The following is a 17940-nucleotide window of genomic DNA, read 5'->3' on the forward strand; positions in this document are numbered from 1 at the left end:
TGACATTGCATTATGCAGGATAGTGCTGTTTACTACCATTATAATACACAATATTTTTTATGGAATTTATTTTATACCATTGTTTCCTAAATGTATTAAGTGAAGTACCCCTTTATAAAAGCCATCGGTAATCTGCCACCATTTGGTGTGTGTGAACTTGTTATCTGTTCCCCTAAATATGTATTCATATTTAAAATAACCCTTTCCTTTTAAATATGTGGAATTACTTGATTTTGTTTTAGATTTAAATTATAAATTGTTGTATGAATAAAGTAGAACTATGAGCAAACCTTCTTTTTTTTCCATTTTGGATAGCGCATGGGAGGGTTAAAACCCCGTCCAGATTTTTTTTCCCCTTCTTTATCTCATTGCGGAGATTTCCCTTCACTTCCTGTCCTATAGCCAAAAACAGCCAAAACAGGAAGTGAGAAGAAATCCCAGCATATTAAGGTAATTCCTTGGGGACCCCAAAGTCACCAGAACTAGTGTCCCAATTGGAAGATTTTCTTTTACTTTCAATGATAATAGTAAATAGGACAAATAAAGAGGTTAAATCTCCCTAACGGGGAGACAGACAGCAATAAAAACCGACAAGCGTTTTAATCCCTCTATCCAAAACGCAATAATTTTTTTTTGTCCTGTTCTACTTTAATAGATATATCTCCCAGTAATGCATTACCTTCGGTTTTGTACACCTATTGGGTGATGTGAACAGAAAGATAAAATAAACTAGCTGAATAATAGACAGACAATGCTTATACCTCCTACAGCAACTTGGTGGTACTGAGATATAAAGGGAAAATAATGTCTATATAAACGTTAGCCATATATGCCATCATATAAATGAATAACTTTTATGAGATCATTAAAAAGGACACAAACAAGTTTAGCACTGCCAACATAACGCTTTCTCATGATCATGTTTTTAGAGCATCCGGGAAGAGCCTATCCACATTCTCAATGTTGCCTTAAAGTCTGCTGACCGCATGGAAGATGAAGAGCTAGTGGCGGTGTTCAGAACTTTCTCCCAGTCAAAGGTAGGGACTGTAACATTGTCAGATTTTTACTGCTATCCTTTAGAGAGATTTCCCATCATTTTCTTGTCCCAGTGACAGCAGTTTTATCAGGCGAGGTGTGGGACAACATCTTCAACCAGGGAAACAGATGAAGCTCATGTGTGGTTCTTGCCTTTTCCTACTGTATTAAAAAAAAAATTAATTTGAAAAAAGTAAATTTTGTGTGTGTTGCTGTCAGAGATTTTCCTTCACCTCCTATTTGGTCCTATCACCACCACGGAATTTAGGGGAAATCTCTCTAATGAAGCCCCAGATAGCAGTTAAAACACAATGGTAGTTCTGACTTTTCACCACTCCAACCACAAACCAAAAACATTTTTTGGATGAATAGGGCCCATTCACACCAAGGTGCCCACGTTAAGGTGCACATAACTCATGCTCACTGTGATGCATCATGCAATGCATTGCAGTGTTTGTTTTTTATATATTTTGTTCAAACCTGACAGTTCATTGCGGTCTATGCATGGCAGCAGACTGTGATGTCTTATAATACGTTGCAATGTGCTGCATAAGAATTCAATGTGTCCTGATTTATTTCAGCTCATTGATGTGAATTGAAGAAATGGAAATTTCCTTGTTTGTGTGTTGGCCAATGCTGCCCAGTGCAGCTCAATGGGGCTGAGGTGAAGGTATTTTCTTTATTTCTTTCACATGTTCACTTGCTCTACATATTTATCTACTTCTACAGAAAAACATTTTGGTGGACTATGGACTCCGGAGAATCACTTTCCTAATAGCTCAAAAGGTTGGTGAGGCAACATAATTCATTTACATGGGCATGTATGTCTTCAAATTTTAAATGGCTTTTAATATATGGAATCATTTTACATAGTGGTTTGTGTCTCTACCCCTTTTACTGGGCTATATTTCTCTTGCAACTAGACTCTCCAATCAGGTACTACTTTATGTAGAATCCTTTGAAGGGTTGTGATACTATTTCTTGATTTTTGATAATGGCAATAGTTATGCAGAGCAGAGGATAGGGGGAGATGTCTGACCAAGAGAAAAATCAAGCATGTCATTTAACTGACATACAAATAATGTATGGTTAAATGTATAAGATGCGCTGACTGAATGTTGAGATTAAGGATTAAACAACCCCACTATAGACACCACAAAGATAATATGATGTGAATGCATATAAAACACAAAAGTGAACACGTGTAATTGCAACAAAGTGTATGTGATTATGACTATCTGGTAAGTATCACTACCAGATACACAAATGATACAAATCCATATATCAATGAGGTTAACACACAAATACTATAAAAAATGAAGATGACAACTATTTAGACATGAAAAAAAAAATTTCAATGAAGGGTGAAATTGAGTGTTGGTGAACTGTAAAAGACACCAGTAAAAAGTCCCAAGTGAAATTGGATACTGATCACAAATGTGATCACCTCTGAGAATTTGGCATGCTCGAAGGTAATTGGCTGCTTACCAGACCTCACTGAGCATGTGTGCTGATCCACAGCTTTGGACTGCTTTCATCTGTATACCAACTTGCTGATGCTCAAGATGGACCCAGAGGGACCGATGAGTGTGTGTGCTCATCCACAGTTGGACTGCGTTCCTCTCTATACCAACCTGCAGTGGCTCGAGTTTCCCCTAAGAAGGTGTCCAATTCCAGCTGACACCACCTTAGGGGAAACACGTCAGCTGTGACATCAGTGCGCACGGACCGCACTCCAGGCTGTCGCGTCAACAGAATATATCTGTGCTATTTATTTTTAATAGTCTGTAAGTGCAATTCATAAATGCATTTTTTGATTTTATCAATGGTAATGCACCATCAGTCATCCTTCATTTTTCACATTCCACTGCGAGCTAAGAGCCAGTGATCCACTCAAGCCACTGCAGGTTGGTGTACAAAGGAACTGTGGATGAGCACACACTCATCAATCCATCTGGGTCTTACCGGGAGCCAGTGTTCACCTTGAGCCTCTGCAAGTTGGTATGCAGATGAACGCAGTCCAAAGCTGTGGATCAGCACACATGCTCAGTGACCTGTTTGGGTCTGGTAAGTAGCCAATTTGATTACCTTTGAGCACGGTGGTGTTACACGTCAAATTCTGAGAGGCGACCACATACTTTGGGATCAGTATCCAATTTCACTTGGGATTTTTTTACTGGTGTCTTTTACAGTTCACGAACACTCAATTTTAACCTTCGTTAATTTTTTTTCCACGTCTAGAGTGTTGTAATCTTCATTTTTTATAGTATTTGTGTTAACCTCATCGCTATATATATTTGTGTATCTGGTAGTGATACTTACCATATAGCCATAATCACATACACTTTGTTGCATTTACACATGTTCACTTTTGTGTTTTATATGCACAATATTCACGAATTCACATTAAATAAAAATTGTGGTGTCTGTTGTTGGGTTGTTTAATCCTTAATCTCAACATTCAATCAGCACATCTTAGGCCGCGTACACACGCGGGGACTGTTCGCTGAAACTGTCCGCTGAAACCAAGTTTCAGCGGACAGTCCGCTCGTGTGTGGGCTTTCAGCGGACAGTTTCAGCGAACAGTCCGCTGAACAAGGTTTTTCGGAAATTCCGAAAAACTGTCCGCTGAAACCTTGTTTCAGCGGACAGTCCCCGCGTGTGTAGGCTTGTTCGTCAAACAAAGTTGCGCGCATGCTCAGAAAGGATTTTCACGCCGAAAGTTATAATGCAGTGTATAGGACGTCGTATTTTTCGTCCCGTCGTACGTGCCGTTCACGTCATCGCGCACGGTTTCAGCAAACTGTTCGTCCGTCGTGTGTGGCCATGTCCGTCCATGCTAATTTTGAGCGGACTGTTTGCCGAAACTGTTTGACGGACAAAGTTGGGCGAACAGTCCCCGCGTGTGTACGCGGCCTTAGGCTCCTTTCACACAGGGCGGATCAGTGATGATCCGCCCGTGTATATTCGCGTGCACAGCGGGGATCGCCAGGGCGATCTCCGCTGAGCAGGCAGAGAACAGGTCCGTTGGGGACAGACCTGTAACAGCGCCACTCTCCCCTATGGGAGATCGGGTGACGACGGTCCGATCCGATGACGGATGGAAAAATAGCTTTTTCCTCCGTCACACTTTTTCGGATCGGAGCGGCTCGGATGTCAGTGGACCTGTCACCGCTGACATCCGATGCTCCATAGAGCTCTATGGAGCATCCGTTCAGGTCTGCCTGAAAAACTGACAGGTGGACCTGAACGGATCGTCCGTGTGAAAGGACCCTTATACATTTAACCACATTTTTATTTCCCTGTGTAAGGAGTTTCATGTGCAGCGAGCATTTGCTAATTACTGGCCAGCCCCTACTTTTAACACTTACACATTCTATACAAATAATGTGTGGCGTTAGCATTTCCAAATTTAAACTGAACTTTTTAGCTGAGCCTGTTCACCTATGCAGTTGATAGCCCGAATATGCATCATTGCTGTTTAGACTGAGAATCATGACAGTGATTGCAAAGGTATGTTGATTTTTAAATGGTCCTTGATTAAAAATCAGTTGACTTGAGTGGCTGAATCTTAAAAATATGTGAACATGTGTGAGTTTTTCACTTTGAATAACTAATACTTATCCTTTGTTTTCCCTTTCAGAGGGAGTTCCCAAAGTTCTTTACTTTTAGGGCAAGAGATGAGGTTTGTTAATTTTGCTATTTTTATATTTTCACCGTCGTAACACATTAAAGGGAAAATATAATGTATTTTCACTGTGTTTTGTGTTTAGCATTGTAAAACTTTTACAGGCTTAACTTTCCATTTTTTTCTTATAGTGTTAAATATAGAAATGTTTTGATTAGCTACTAAAGAGAGCACTCAGTGGTTCAGTGCATCAGTGCATTTATTTTGTCTCTTAACAAATTTTGACAAAAGATATCAGTAACGTACATATAGGGGGGGATTTACTAACATTGGAGTGTGCAGAATTTGGTGCAGCTCTGCACAGAAACCAATCAGCATCTAGATTTTATTGTCAAAAAATAATTGAACAAGCTGAAGTTAGAAGGTGATTGGCTGCCATGCACAACTGCACCAAATTCTGAGTGCTTCAGTTTTAGTAAATTCTCCCCATGGACTGTACATATCCTTCAGTGTGTTGTCCAACCAAGATTCACATTGTGTAAAGAGCAGGAAAATGCAGCCATTTTGCTGAAAAACAGGAAGTTGAGCATGTATATGTAATGAGCAGGTATGGCTGATCCCCCCCCCCCCCCCATGCACATATTGTGAAATTTAGGTTCAAATTGAGAGTTTTCCAAGGACTCAGTCCTTGCAGAATTTGTTTTAGGGCTACTTGTCCACTTGTATTGATTCAAAAAGTCAAAGTGAGACTCTTTTCTGCCCATACAGTGGTTTAGTGGAACAGCCTCCTAGATTTTCAGTCGCAGAGCTCTTTAGGACAGACCTGCTACTTGCTTTACTCAGAAACACTGATCTGTTAGGAAGCAGACTATCTTTGTCCCTTCACAATCTCCACATTTCAGAGATTCGGAGGCTTGTCTGTGTAGCCCTGGACACACATTCCGCACACTGCCCTCGCAACACATAGGAGCAATGATAGGCTAGGGAATACTCTCTTGTAAATGACACCCACCTGACTTCAATCTGTTCAGGGACACTTTCTCTTCTATAACAGGCTTTCGCTGCATCTTTACACAGTGACAGTCTCACAATATAGAATTTTGCATAGTAGCAACACTTGTAGACAATTCACTAATATTGATAAGCTTATTTACAGGAAATGTAATTGTATGACACCAGTTCATGAGCTAGGGTAGTTGCTGTTACGAACAAGGGGTTGAATGAAGAGAAATATCTGCATGTTATTACACAGATGGATGTCCAGCAGGGATCACATTTTAGTTTAGCATGGGACAGTAATGTAAATGATATTTTAAAAACCATATTCTTATGTTTTTTCCTAGTTTGCAGAAGATCGTATTTACAGGCATTTGGAGCCTGCTCTAGCCTTTCAGCTTGAGCTGAACAGAATGAGGAACTTTGACTTGAATGCAGTGCCATGTGCTAACCACAAGATGCACCTCTACCTTGGGGCAGCAAAAGTAGCTGCTGGTATAGAGGTGACAGATTATAGGTTCTTCGTTAGAGCCATTATCCGACATTCTGACCTTGTGACAAAGGTAATTCTTTCAGCAGTGTTACTATTCATTTTAAGATTCCAGGATTTTTTTTTAATGGTATCAAATAAGTCATACACGATAAAATGTTGCCACATCGGGTGACTTTTATGTTTGTAGATCAGTTTCTTAAAATGGACCTGAACATAAAAATTTAAGATATTCTGTTTTATAGGGATTATCTAGAAATTAACTGGAGTAGTGTCCTGAAAAAAAAAAAAATCTTTTTTGTTGTGAATTCCTTTTGAAAAATAGCAGTGCCCCCTTAGCCCCCTTAGTACACACGGTCAGAGATTCCGAAAACCAAACGTAGTCCCGTCGTAAAGAAATGACGTCATCACGTTATGTACAATCTGATTTTCTGACAACTTAGTCCGACCGTGTGTATGCAACAGCACTTCCGGACCTCTTCCAGAATTAATCCGTCGGAATTACTCCGGATTGTACATAACGTGATGACGTCATTTCTTTACGACCGGACTACGTTCAGGCTAGTAGCCAATAGCTTTGGTCTAAGAATTTGATCTGAGCATGCGTGGCACTTTGTCCGTCGGAGTAGGCTACACATGATGGGAGTATGTCCGATGGGAGCATTTTGTCGGAAAATTTTACCGGCAAGTTGGAAAAGTTGGTCAGTCGGATATTCCGACAGAAACAGTCCGATGCAGACCACACACAGTCGGAATATCCGACAAAACGGTCCGATAGGAAACATTCCATCGGATTCTCCAACCGTGTGTACAAGGGCTTAGAGTAACAGCCTTATATCTGTTTACTGATATTCTTAGGAGGGCACTCTGGTGCCTCTGACTGTTATTATCATAAGATTTGGAGTGATATTTATTGATGTCACTACTGTATTATTTGCAGGAGAGGAATCTACCTGAGGACCTTGTGCTGTATGCATTCCCTACTTCTACTTGATTTATTCTCTGCATCTGTGTTCCTTCACATCTGCTGCTTCTTGTATATGACCTGACATTGGTTATCAGGTGGCAGCTTTGGCAAGGAAACAAATCCCTTTTCCCCTACCAAGATGGCTACCTCCATACTGGGGTAATGTAATGGGGGAAAGATCAGCTGCAGGGAGCCTACAGTCACTGCTGGTGACTAGTTCTTTGCTATATGCGCACCTTTTTTTGCACAGCTTCCACAGTTCAGGTCCACTGAGTTTTCCATTTACATGCTTGTAGCCAAATGTTTTAGGGACAGCTTTGGTTACTGAGCCCAACATCTGGATACTAGTGGGGATAGTAAGGATGTTTTTTTCATGACTAAATACAAGCAGCTATTATGCCTCAGTTGTCAAGTTTTCCATTCTACCATTTCACATGCTTAGAGCTTATTCTGGAAAAAAATCAAAGTCCAATTGAATGTTTAGTTAAAATCAGCTAAATATATTCCAGGTACATCAAAAAAAAATATAATCAAGTCTCACTGTTTATTTCCCCCCTATGTAAAAAGCAGCTACAGTCTGAGTAGAAAAGCCTGCCCGCTGCCAGCATATTGAAGAGTGTCAAGCAGTGGCTCCTCTCCAGAGGGCTGACATGCCTTCTGCTGAGTCAGGGCCCTTCAATCAGGTGGGAGCATGTGCTTTGCTGGTTACAGAGTTAAAAGTCTGATTCTGTAGCCGGTGTTTTTGGATAAGGATGGTGCTGTGCATATTGGCAGGGACAGGCTTTTTTTTCTCGGACTAACTGCTTTAAGGGGAAAACAAATGCAAGATGTTGAATATCTTTTGTATATTGTGGGTACATGGACAGTGTTCAGCGTGTACTGTGAGCAAGCTGTATTTAACCATATTCAATATGCAGTGCTTCATAGCTAAGCCCAATGTTTTTAACTGTGGCCTCACCTACTTTTTGCCATGGCACACTACAAGCTTCACACTCCAGGTAAGGTCCCTCCTTTGCCTCGTGGGCTCCAGAGTCCCAATCTGCCCTTGTAAAGCAGCCTTGGTGTGTGTCAAGTAATTGATGCAGCCTCACAGTTTGTGAAAGGGGGGTTGCTCTGTCAAGTATGTTGTACAAGGCTCAGTGATTTCCAATGGTGTCCATGACTCACACAATATAGCATCTGGAACATCTTATGCGCAATGTAAAACATTTTGAGATCCAGATTGCCCCTTGACTTTGTAAAAATGTAACAATATGTATATTTACAGATCCATAATACTCTTAAATTGGAAAATTTAATCTAAATCTAAATCCAATGCTGTACATATAAATCCAACAACTAATTGGCAGATATTGGAGTATGTGTTTAGGACCAATATACCCAATTTGAATGTTTTTTTTGCTAAGTTTCTCTTGCTTCTGTATTGTATGAAGTGTGATGTTTAGGACTGATATATTTAGCCAAACAAATTAGCCAAAGTAAGCCAGACATATTAATTTTAAAGAGTTTTATCTTCATAGGAAGCTTCATTTGAGTACCTCCAGAATGAAGGAGAGCGTCTTCTGCTAGAGGCTATGGATGAATTAGAAGTGGCTTTTAACAACACTAGTGTCCGTACTGACTGCAACCACATCTTCCTTAACTTTGTCCCCACTGTCATCATGGATCCTTCAAAGGTGTCTTTAACAGTTCCATTTAATGAATAATGCTTCCTGGCCTGTGTATTATACCAAATTTTCCGATGCTTATAAACTTGTATGAAATTATAATCTTTAGAGTGAAAGGAGAAGTTATAGCCAAAGCTATTTTGGCTATACTTCTGTAGGTCACAGGAGTGCAGTTCGTTCTGCACTCCTGTAACCTGTTTTTAGCCGATAGCAGGCCAAATTCTGCTGTCGGCAGACATCACTCCAGTGAACGCTGGAGGGGCAGAGCAGAGAGCCGCTGACTGACAGTCACAGCTCTCTGCTCATAGCGGAGGGGAGAACTGAGCGATCATTGGTATTTGATTGCTCAGTTCTCATTGCAGAGCCAGTGGGGAACAGATGAAGCATCAGATTTATACTTCTCTTTCAATGTAAAAAAATCTATTTAAATCCAGTCAAGTCTATAAATATATATTCTTAAATTTTAGGTAGAAGGCAAAATTCAGGGAAAATTTTGAGGTGTAGCAGAGCATTGGTCTGCACTTTTTTTTTTAACTTAAGTCGGTATGGAAATTGGATAATGTATGCAGAGCAGAATAGTTGATGATGCTTATGCATTCCTGTGGGCATTGGAGATAAATATATGTAGATCATAGGTTTGTGTCAGAAGATCAGGATTAGGACAATTTTTAAAGAATATTTTTTTTGACATTCAGCGTAGGTACATTTTGGATAGGACTGTTTTATATGCATCAGCACTGATAAATTAATTACAAAGATTTGAGATAAATCATTAGGGAGAACGAAGGCCTGAATTATGGTTGTGTTTAGGATTAAAGGTTATGGTGTTACTTGTAAGGATTAGGTGGAGTTATAGAGGTTAACTAGCTTTTACAAAAGAAAAGGTCAGCAGTGGCATTGTACATTTTTCTCTCAGTACGGGTAGGTGTTAAAGAGGAACTAAACTCAGATTTTTTTTTTCCTTCCCTGCAAAGTAAAGACATAATATGCCAGTATGCATCGCATACTAGCAGATTATGTGGCACTTGCCTGCAAACGAAGCCCGCATCGTCCCTGCTGAAGGCCGCATCCATCTTTGCCCGTCTTCCTTCTGGGGACACGGACTCTAGCTCGGCTGTGTGACTGGCCGGAGACGCGTGACGTCACTCCTGCGCATGTCACGGCATATGCTTCTGAAGAAACGGCATGGGCGGCCGTTTCTTCAGAGCGCATGTGCCGATGACATCATTGGTGCAGTATACAGTAAATATCTTCTAAACGGTACATGTATACAGGAAAGTTTACGTCCTCTTTAAAGAGTTATGGACTGATGCATATCAAAAGGCAAAGGCTGGCGTTTTAGGCCTCGTGTCTGAAAGAAAAATGTGATACCTTAGTAAGCAATAATAATCAAAATTTTAGGCTTTCTGCCTATCATGTTTATGATGACCTTTTCTTTTTGTAGATTGAGGAGTCAGTCCGCTCTATGGTAATGAGATACGGCAGCCGCTTGTGGAAACTGCGGGTACTTCAAGCTGAAGTGAAGATCAATATCAGATTAACTCCAACAGGCAAAGCTATACCAATCCGCCTGTTCCTAACCAATGAGTCTGGCTACTACCTGGATATCAGCTTGTATAAAGAGCTGACAGATCCCAGCACTGGAACTGTGAGTGATATTCAGCAAAGTACAGTGCTTTTCCACTGTGTGGTGTGTTTATGGTTGACTACTACTTTCTGAGCAATGCCTTTCTTGTTTTATGTGAAAGAACTCCTCTTGTATCTGTCAATATCCATGACCCATTTTTTCATCCAAAGGCAACATAAAGTAGTATTATTCCTGTAGTGTCTTTGTTAGCACAGTAAGTGCAATAAAATAAACAATCCCCAATAAAAGATTTGTTAAAGTTCTTACCTCAGTACTTACAACTACAAGTTTACAACTGCTACTTGCCCCTTCAGTGCTGTTTGTCTGAACTTCTGGTCTTTATGGCAAAGAGTTAACAGTGGACAGTGCAGTATTGAGATGGTGTGATGGCTTGGAAGGGGGGGGGGGGGGGGGGGGAGAGGGAGGAGTAGTGGTATGCTTTGTCATCCTACCCTATGGGGCTTTGGTTTCTATTGATGCACATAGTGTAGGGAGACCCAACTAGTCCCTGAATTCAAGGGTGGCTCCATAAGATGCTGCAAGAGAAAGAACTCACCCTGTAACTGGAAACCAGGGGCAGCAGTCATGGCACCTCCTTAAACTGGAACATAGACAAGGATTAAAATATAGCCAAACTGCATACTCAGAAAGTGATTAATTCAGCTGCTGAAATTGCCTAAAATATGGAGGTTTTAATGTAAACCTTTAAGGAAAAAAATAACATTGCTACTTCATTGCAGACATCAGATGTTCTTATCTCACACTTGTTCCCCCATAAATGTCTGATACTTTTAGGATATAAAGACATAAATGTACAGCCTTCCTGTCGATTTTAATGCAGGTCTCTGAGCCCTTAAACAGCAGGTTTGAGAGCTGTTATGTAGGGGCAAGGAACCTGCTTACCCTGTGCAAGTTTCTATACTGAGTAAATTAAAACTTGTAGTGGATCCCAGTAGCAGGGAAATGAAGCATGAGGTATGACCCTAAGCTTGCTCTACAGAAAAAAAAGCAGCAATAAAATGATATCATTTATATTTGAATCTGTTTATTAACCTCTTGGGGCCGACGGCGCGTAAATATGCAATCCTTTCGGCGGGTGGGCATTGACGCAGAGTTGCTGCATATCTGCATACCACATTGCAAACACAGCTGTGCTGAGTGCGTGTGACCTGTGCACCCCCGACACAGTAACTGGAGGCTAACCGAAAGCTCCTGATTATGTGACCACTGTGACGGGCAGGATACATTACGTAGTTATCAGGGGCAATTGTTATTTCTATAAAGGGCACCCTATGAGCAGGTCAAACATCACAATAATAAGAGTACCCACCATATAACATGTGCAAGGTATGAACTGGAACATATCTAAGCCTAGCAGGGCCATACTTATGATAATGAAGGTATACAGACAGGTGTCCCTATCCTCAAAAAAGTGCCCCAAAGGCAGGAAGGAAAAATCAATGTCCACTCAGATAGATTTGGATCAAATCCAAAAGAAAAAAGGAGGAGTGATCAGAAAAAGAAGAAAAGAAAGGAAGTGAGGCTGTCCCAATAGCAGAAGATATAAGGAGGCCCATCCACTCTCAGTGCACAGGAGAGATGAACTTAATCCTGGGGTCCCAGATCTTGTGAAATTTTGTAAGATTATTATAGAAGGGTACAGGTGAGTTTTTCATTCACCATAATCCTGTTCAGTTTATGTTTAACATAATCTAAGTGTGCACAGCTTTTTTCCAACAATGTGCTATTGCGATTCTTTCTGCCAAAAGCATATATAGTATGAGCCATTTAAGCCACTTTGGGATATCGGAGTCTAATTACTGAAACAAGGCTTCTGACAAAACCGGGATACCTTGGGGCATTACCACCACACATGAAACCTCATTCCCAACTGTCTGCATTGATGAAAACAATTTAGAGATGCGTCTTAGCTATCATAGATGGTACTAAATATGAGCGCAAAAGGGTTTTATAATTTGATTCTATCAAGATAGCATTGATCAAAATCTTAAACAAGTAATTTATGATGTCCTGCCAATTCGACAAATCCCTGGAAATCTGTAGGTCCCTCACCGACAGTGTTGTAGAGTGTTAGAATTGAATTCTGAATAGGAGAACAGACAGGGACATGCTTAAAGCGTATGTGAAGCAAAATAATTTTTTCTTTAGTGTTTTCTTAGTTTTGGATAGAGTAGAGAATGGTCAGATTTAAATGCTTTCTGTGGTTGTGTTAGAAATCCCCTCACTACGTTTTACCAGAAAGGAAATGTAGTTTCTTCAGGAGATAGGAACTTCTGTCAGATTTCTGTCATTGTCTCTGTTACAAGTTTTCTTTAACTTTATGGCTGGTGAAAGCCATGTCAGCAGGGCAGGAAGTGATGGAAAGTCTTTCTAATGGAGTCTTGAATAGCACTAAAAATCCAACTGAAGGTCTAATCCTTCCCTACTCTATCCAAAACTAGAAAAACATGTTTTTGTCTTGGCATGCACTTTAAAGAGGGATTTCACTGTAAAAAAAAAAAATATTAAAAGCCAGCAGCTACAAATACTGCAGCTGCCATTCTAGGTGAGGGAATCAGGAAGCGAAGCGTTGCGGCTTCACTTCCCGGTTCCCTACTGCGCATTACGCGAGACGCGCAGCGCAATAGGAATGGTCCGCTCTGTCTCTGGGCGCGTGTGTGTCCCAGCAGACAGCGCGCTGGGACAGGAAGAGGCATAGACTCCCGTGGAAGTCTATGCCCGGAAGTGGGTGCAAATACCTGTCTTAGAAGGGTATCTGCACCCCCCTGAAAGGTGCCAACTGTGGCACCGGAGGGGGGGGGGTTCCGATGAGCGGAAGTTCCACTTTAGGGTGGAACCCCGCTTTAAGTGGCTAGTACATATGTTTAAAGAATTGATTATTTTTCTTTCCCACTTAAGACATGGCCCAGATTAATTATGCAGAAGCTGAATATTACGTATGGTTGTTAGTCACCACAGCATTCAATGTGTGTACATGCCCATTGGAAGTTACATTCAACAAAATCCTATAGCAACCACAGTTCTCCAGTTAAACCACCATTTATTACAATTCACGCAATGTCACCATTAAGTTTGTGTATTTCTATTCTTTTCAGCTGCTATAAAAAGAGGATTTCACAAAATTCCTCTACTCCATGGTAGATGTGTATATGAAAGCCTGTAAAATGTGAAGCTATTTACGATGAAATGTTTGCTGGATATTTAAAGCAATTTAGCTTATGTTTTTTTTTTCCATAGTTATTATTTGCATTTAAAGTGTACATTTATTTGAAGAAATTACTGAAATTTTATATATTTTACACGTGCATATTTCTCAACAGATTATGTTTCATTCATATGGAGATAAAAATGGACAAATGCATGGGATGCTGATTAATACTCCTTATGTAACCAAAGATCTTCTACAGTCAAAGAGATTTCAGGCTCAGTCTCTAGGGACCACCTATGTGTATGACTTCCCAGAAATGTTTAAACAGGTAAGACCAAGAAGGATATTTCATGAGCATGCTAGGAAATATACTAGCTGCTTTGAATGAGGATAGGCATTATTAAAATGTACACCCTTCAGTTTTGTGAGTGCCAGTTCTATTATGATCCAAGCAAATGCATACTGTGAGTTGATACTTTAAATCTGAAGTTAACTTTGTATTGCTAATAGCCACAAATGTTGCATATTGTTTCCATAGGCTCTTTTTAAACTCTGGGGTTATGGCGAGCCACGTTCCTCTGACATTGTTACCTACACAGAGCTGGTCCTTGACAGCCAGGGTCAGTTGGTTCAGCTGAACCGATTGCCAGGAGGAAATGAGGTAAAAAAATCTATGATTTATAGTTTACATTAATCGTGGCCACCCATCATTAAAGATCCATCGCTAACTTGGGGTGTAAATAAAATTTCATTATTTAATCATCTGTTCTTTAACTTGTTTACTAGGTTGGAATGGTGGGTTTCAAGATGAAACTTAAGACTCCTGAGTATCCAAAAGGACGTGACATTATAATTATTTGTAATGATATCACCTACAAGATTGGCTCTTTTGGGCCACAGGAAGATCTACTGTTTCTACGAGCATCAGAGCTTGCCAGAAAGGAAGGGATCCCACGGATTTACATTGCGGCCAACAGTGGTGCGCGGATAGGACTTGCTGAGGAACTCCGACATATGTTTCATGTGGCTTGGAATGACCCCTCTGACCCATACAAGGTATCAGGCAGAGCTACACTTTGCAGTCTGTTATGTTCATTTAGTTTACTTTTGCTTTAACTAAAAGTAATTTTACATGTTTTAACACATAAAGCTTTATGATGTATATAGATATTACTGTTTTCCAATGGAAATATGACATAAAATTACAAGTTTCAATTCTTTCTAGCTCACATAGTCCATTTATAAATTGTTCTTTTATATATATATATATATATATATATATATATATATATATATATATATATATATATATATATATATATATATATATATATATATATATATATACACAGTGGTGTGAAAAAGTGTTTGCCCCCTTCCTCATTTCCTGTTCCTTTGCATGTTTGTCACACTTAAGTGTTTCGGAACATCAAACCAATTTAAACAATAGTCAAGGACAACACATGTAAACACAAAATGCAATTTGTAAATGAAGGTGTTTATTATTAAAGGTGAAAAAAAATCCAAACCATCATGGCCCTGTGTGAAAAAGTGATTGCCCCCCTTGTTAAAACATACTATAACTGTGGTTGTCCACACCTGAGTTCAATTTCTCTAGCCACACCCAGGCCTGATTATTGCCACACCTGTTCACAATCAAGGCATCACTTAAATAGGAGCTGCTTGACACATTAAGGTCCACCAGAAGATCCTTAAAAGCTACACATCATGCCGAGACCCAAAGAAATTCAGGAACAATTGAGAAAGAAAGTAATTGAGATCTATCAGTCTGGAAAGGGTTATAAAGCCATTTCCAAAGCTTTGGGAATCCAGCGAACCACAGTGAGAGCCATTATCCACAAATGGCGAAGACATGGAACAGTGGTGAACCTTCCCAGGAGTGGCCGGCCGCCCAAAATTACCCCAAGAGCGCAGCGACGACTCATCCAAGAGGTCACAAAAGACCCCACAACAACGTCCAAGGAACTGCAGGCCTCACTTGCCTCAGTTAAGGTCAGCATTCATGCCTCCACCATCAGGAAAGACTGGGCAAAAATGGCCTGCATGGCAGAGTTCCAAGGAGAAAACCACTGCTGAGCAAAAAGAACATCAAAGCTCGTCTCAATTTCTCCACAACACATCTTGATGATCCCCAAGACTTTTGGGACAACATTCTGTGGACCGATGAGACAAAAGTGGAACTCTTTGGAAGGTGTGTGTCCAAGTATATCTGGCGTAGAAGGAACACTGCATTTCATAAAAAGAACATTATACCAACAGTAAAATATGGTGGTGGTAGTGTGATGGTCTGGGGCTGTTTTGCTGCTTCAGGACCTGGAAGACTTGCCGTGATAAAAGGAACTATGAATTCTGCTGTCTACCAAGAGATCCTGAAGGAGAATGTCCGACCATCTGTTCGTGTACTCAAGCTGAAACGAACTTGGGTTCTGCAGCAGGACAATGATCCTAAACACACCAGCAAGTCCACCACCGAATGGCTGAAGAAAAACAAAATGAAGACTTTGGAGTGGCCTAGCCAAAGTCCTCACCTGAATCCTATTGAGATGTTGTGGTATGACCTTAAAAAGGCCGTTCATGCTCGAAAACCCTCTAATGTAACTGAATTAGGACAATTCTGCAAAGATGAGTGGGCCAAAATTCCTCCAGGACGCTGTAAAAGCCTCATTGCACGTTATCGCAAATGCTTGGTTGCAGTTGTTGCTGCTAAGGGTGGCCCAACCAGTTATTAGGTTTAGGGGGCAATCACTTTTTCACACAGGGCAATGATGGTTTGGATTTTTTTCACCTTTAATAATAAACACCTTCATTTACAAATTGCATTTTGTGTTTACTTGTGTTGTCCTTGACTATTGTTTAAATTGGTTTGATGTTCCGAAACACTTAAGTGTGACAAACATGCAAAGGAACAGGAAATGAGGAAGGGGGCAAACACTTTTTCACACCACTGTATATATATATATATATATATATATATATATATATTTTTTTTTTTTTATTAAAAATAAAAATCTATAGAGAAATGTTTCCTTTAACTTAGGAAACATTTTTTATACAATTTAATTGCAATGTGGGCCTGGTAAGTTTTAAATATATCATCTTTTTTTGATTGCTAGTTTTTAAATTTACTCTGTTATGTTTGCTTGTGTTCTTCTTTTTTTTTTTTTTTTTTTTTTTTTTTTTCATTCAATGTTTTTTTTTTTCCCAGGGCTTCAAATATTTGTACCTTACTCCTCAGGATTACACACGGATCAGCTCAATGAATTCTGTACACTGTGAACATGTGGAAGATGAAGGCGAATCCAGGTACTAATGATTTATATAAGCTTTGGGGTACATTCACACTATTACGATGCAATAATGTGCATCAGTGCACCATACATGTATTGGTGTGCTGCAGTGCAGCGTATCACAATGCATGGTATCCTTATCCTAAGATAAAATGCAGCCTGCCCTAATTTTGCATGCATTGCTGTGCATTTCAGCTCATTCATTTTGAATAGACTGTTTAACATACCACAACTCAACTTGTGTCGCAGCAAGCAGTCTTGTGTTAATATGCCTTTATTATTAGGCAACTTTTCATGCATGTCCTTTTTGTTGGTCATGTTAAGTAGATACATGTCACCAAAATGAATGGTGGGATGGCAGGAGGTGAGAGTGATGTGCAGATATCATTCATTTACATGTCTTAATCCTTTGGTTAAAATTATAAGACGCAAGGATACTGGAACCTATTGGCTCACACCTTCACCTGATTCTACATAAAAAAATGTATAGGAAATTATAAACATCCAGGAAGAGGACAGATTTATGGGTGGGGCATGGGTCCATTCCCAATACACTGATTCTTATTGTATGCATACTTAACTTTATTTTTAGAAAAGGTACAGATTTGTTGCACACAATAGATACAGTTTGACACATGCGGACAGTATGTCCGTATTTCATCCATCCGTTTTCAGTTGAAATACGGACATACATGCATCCCTGTGGGATAGCGGGTGTCAGCAGATGAACATCCGCTGACACCCGATATCATCCGTCCCCACTATGGTCCGATTCTGCAGACGGAGGAAAATCCTTTTTTTCTATCCGTCTGCAGAGCGGATGACAGACGGTCCATGTTCATCCGATCCCCCCATAGGGGAGAGCGGAGATCTGACAGGGCGGTGTGCAGGGACTGCTCTGTCATCTGCCGGATCAGCGGGATCAACTGAGCGATCCCCGCTGAACAAGCGGATGTTCACGGGGCGGATCATCATAGATCTGTCCCATGTGAAAGGACCCTTGGGCAATGAAGAGTTATGCTGTGTACACGCAATTGGGTGTCCGCTCGTTCA

The 17940-nt window shown here is 40.3% G+C and overlaps 1 protein-coding gene across 5 annotated transcripts in view; it reads left to right on the forward strand.

Moving 5' to 3' along the window:
* Positions 1–17940, forward strand: part of ACACB (acetyl-CoA carboxylase beta) — a 165551-nt gene that overhangs the window by 114300 nt on the left and 33311 nt on the right. For all 5 annotated transcript variants that reach the window (XM_077461310.1, XM_077461312.1, XM_077461311.1 and 2 more), the window contains 10 exons: positions 930–1037; positions 1765–1821; positions 4679–4720; positions 6007–6222; positions 8637–8792; positions 10228–10431; positions 13752–13907; positions 14118–14240; positions 14366–14635; positions 16806–16903. In XM_077461310.1, the coding sequence (XP_077317436.1) occupies positions 930–1037; positions 1765–1821; positions 4679–4720; positions 6007–6222; positions 8637–8792; positions 10228–10431; positions 13752–13907; positions 14118–14240; positions 14366–14635; positions 16806–16903 (1430 nt within the window). The remainder of the gene's footprint in view (positions 1–929; positions 1038–1764; positions 1822–4678; positions 4721–6006; positions 6223–8636; positions 8793–10227; positions 10432–13751; positions 13908–14117; positions 14241–14365; positions 14636–16805; positions 16904–17940) is intronic.

Source organism: Lithobates pipiens, unplaced genomic scaffold (genome assembly GCF_037356315.1).
Source record: "Lithobates pipiens isolate NorthernLeopardFrog02 unplaced genomic scaffold, aLitPip1_a1.2 Scaffold_3, whole genome shotgun sequence".
Lineage (NCBI taxonomy): Eukaryota > Metazoa > Chordata > Amphibia > Anura > Ranidae > Lithobates > Lithobates pipiens.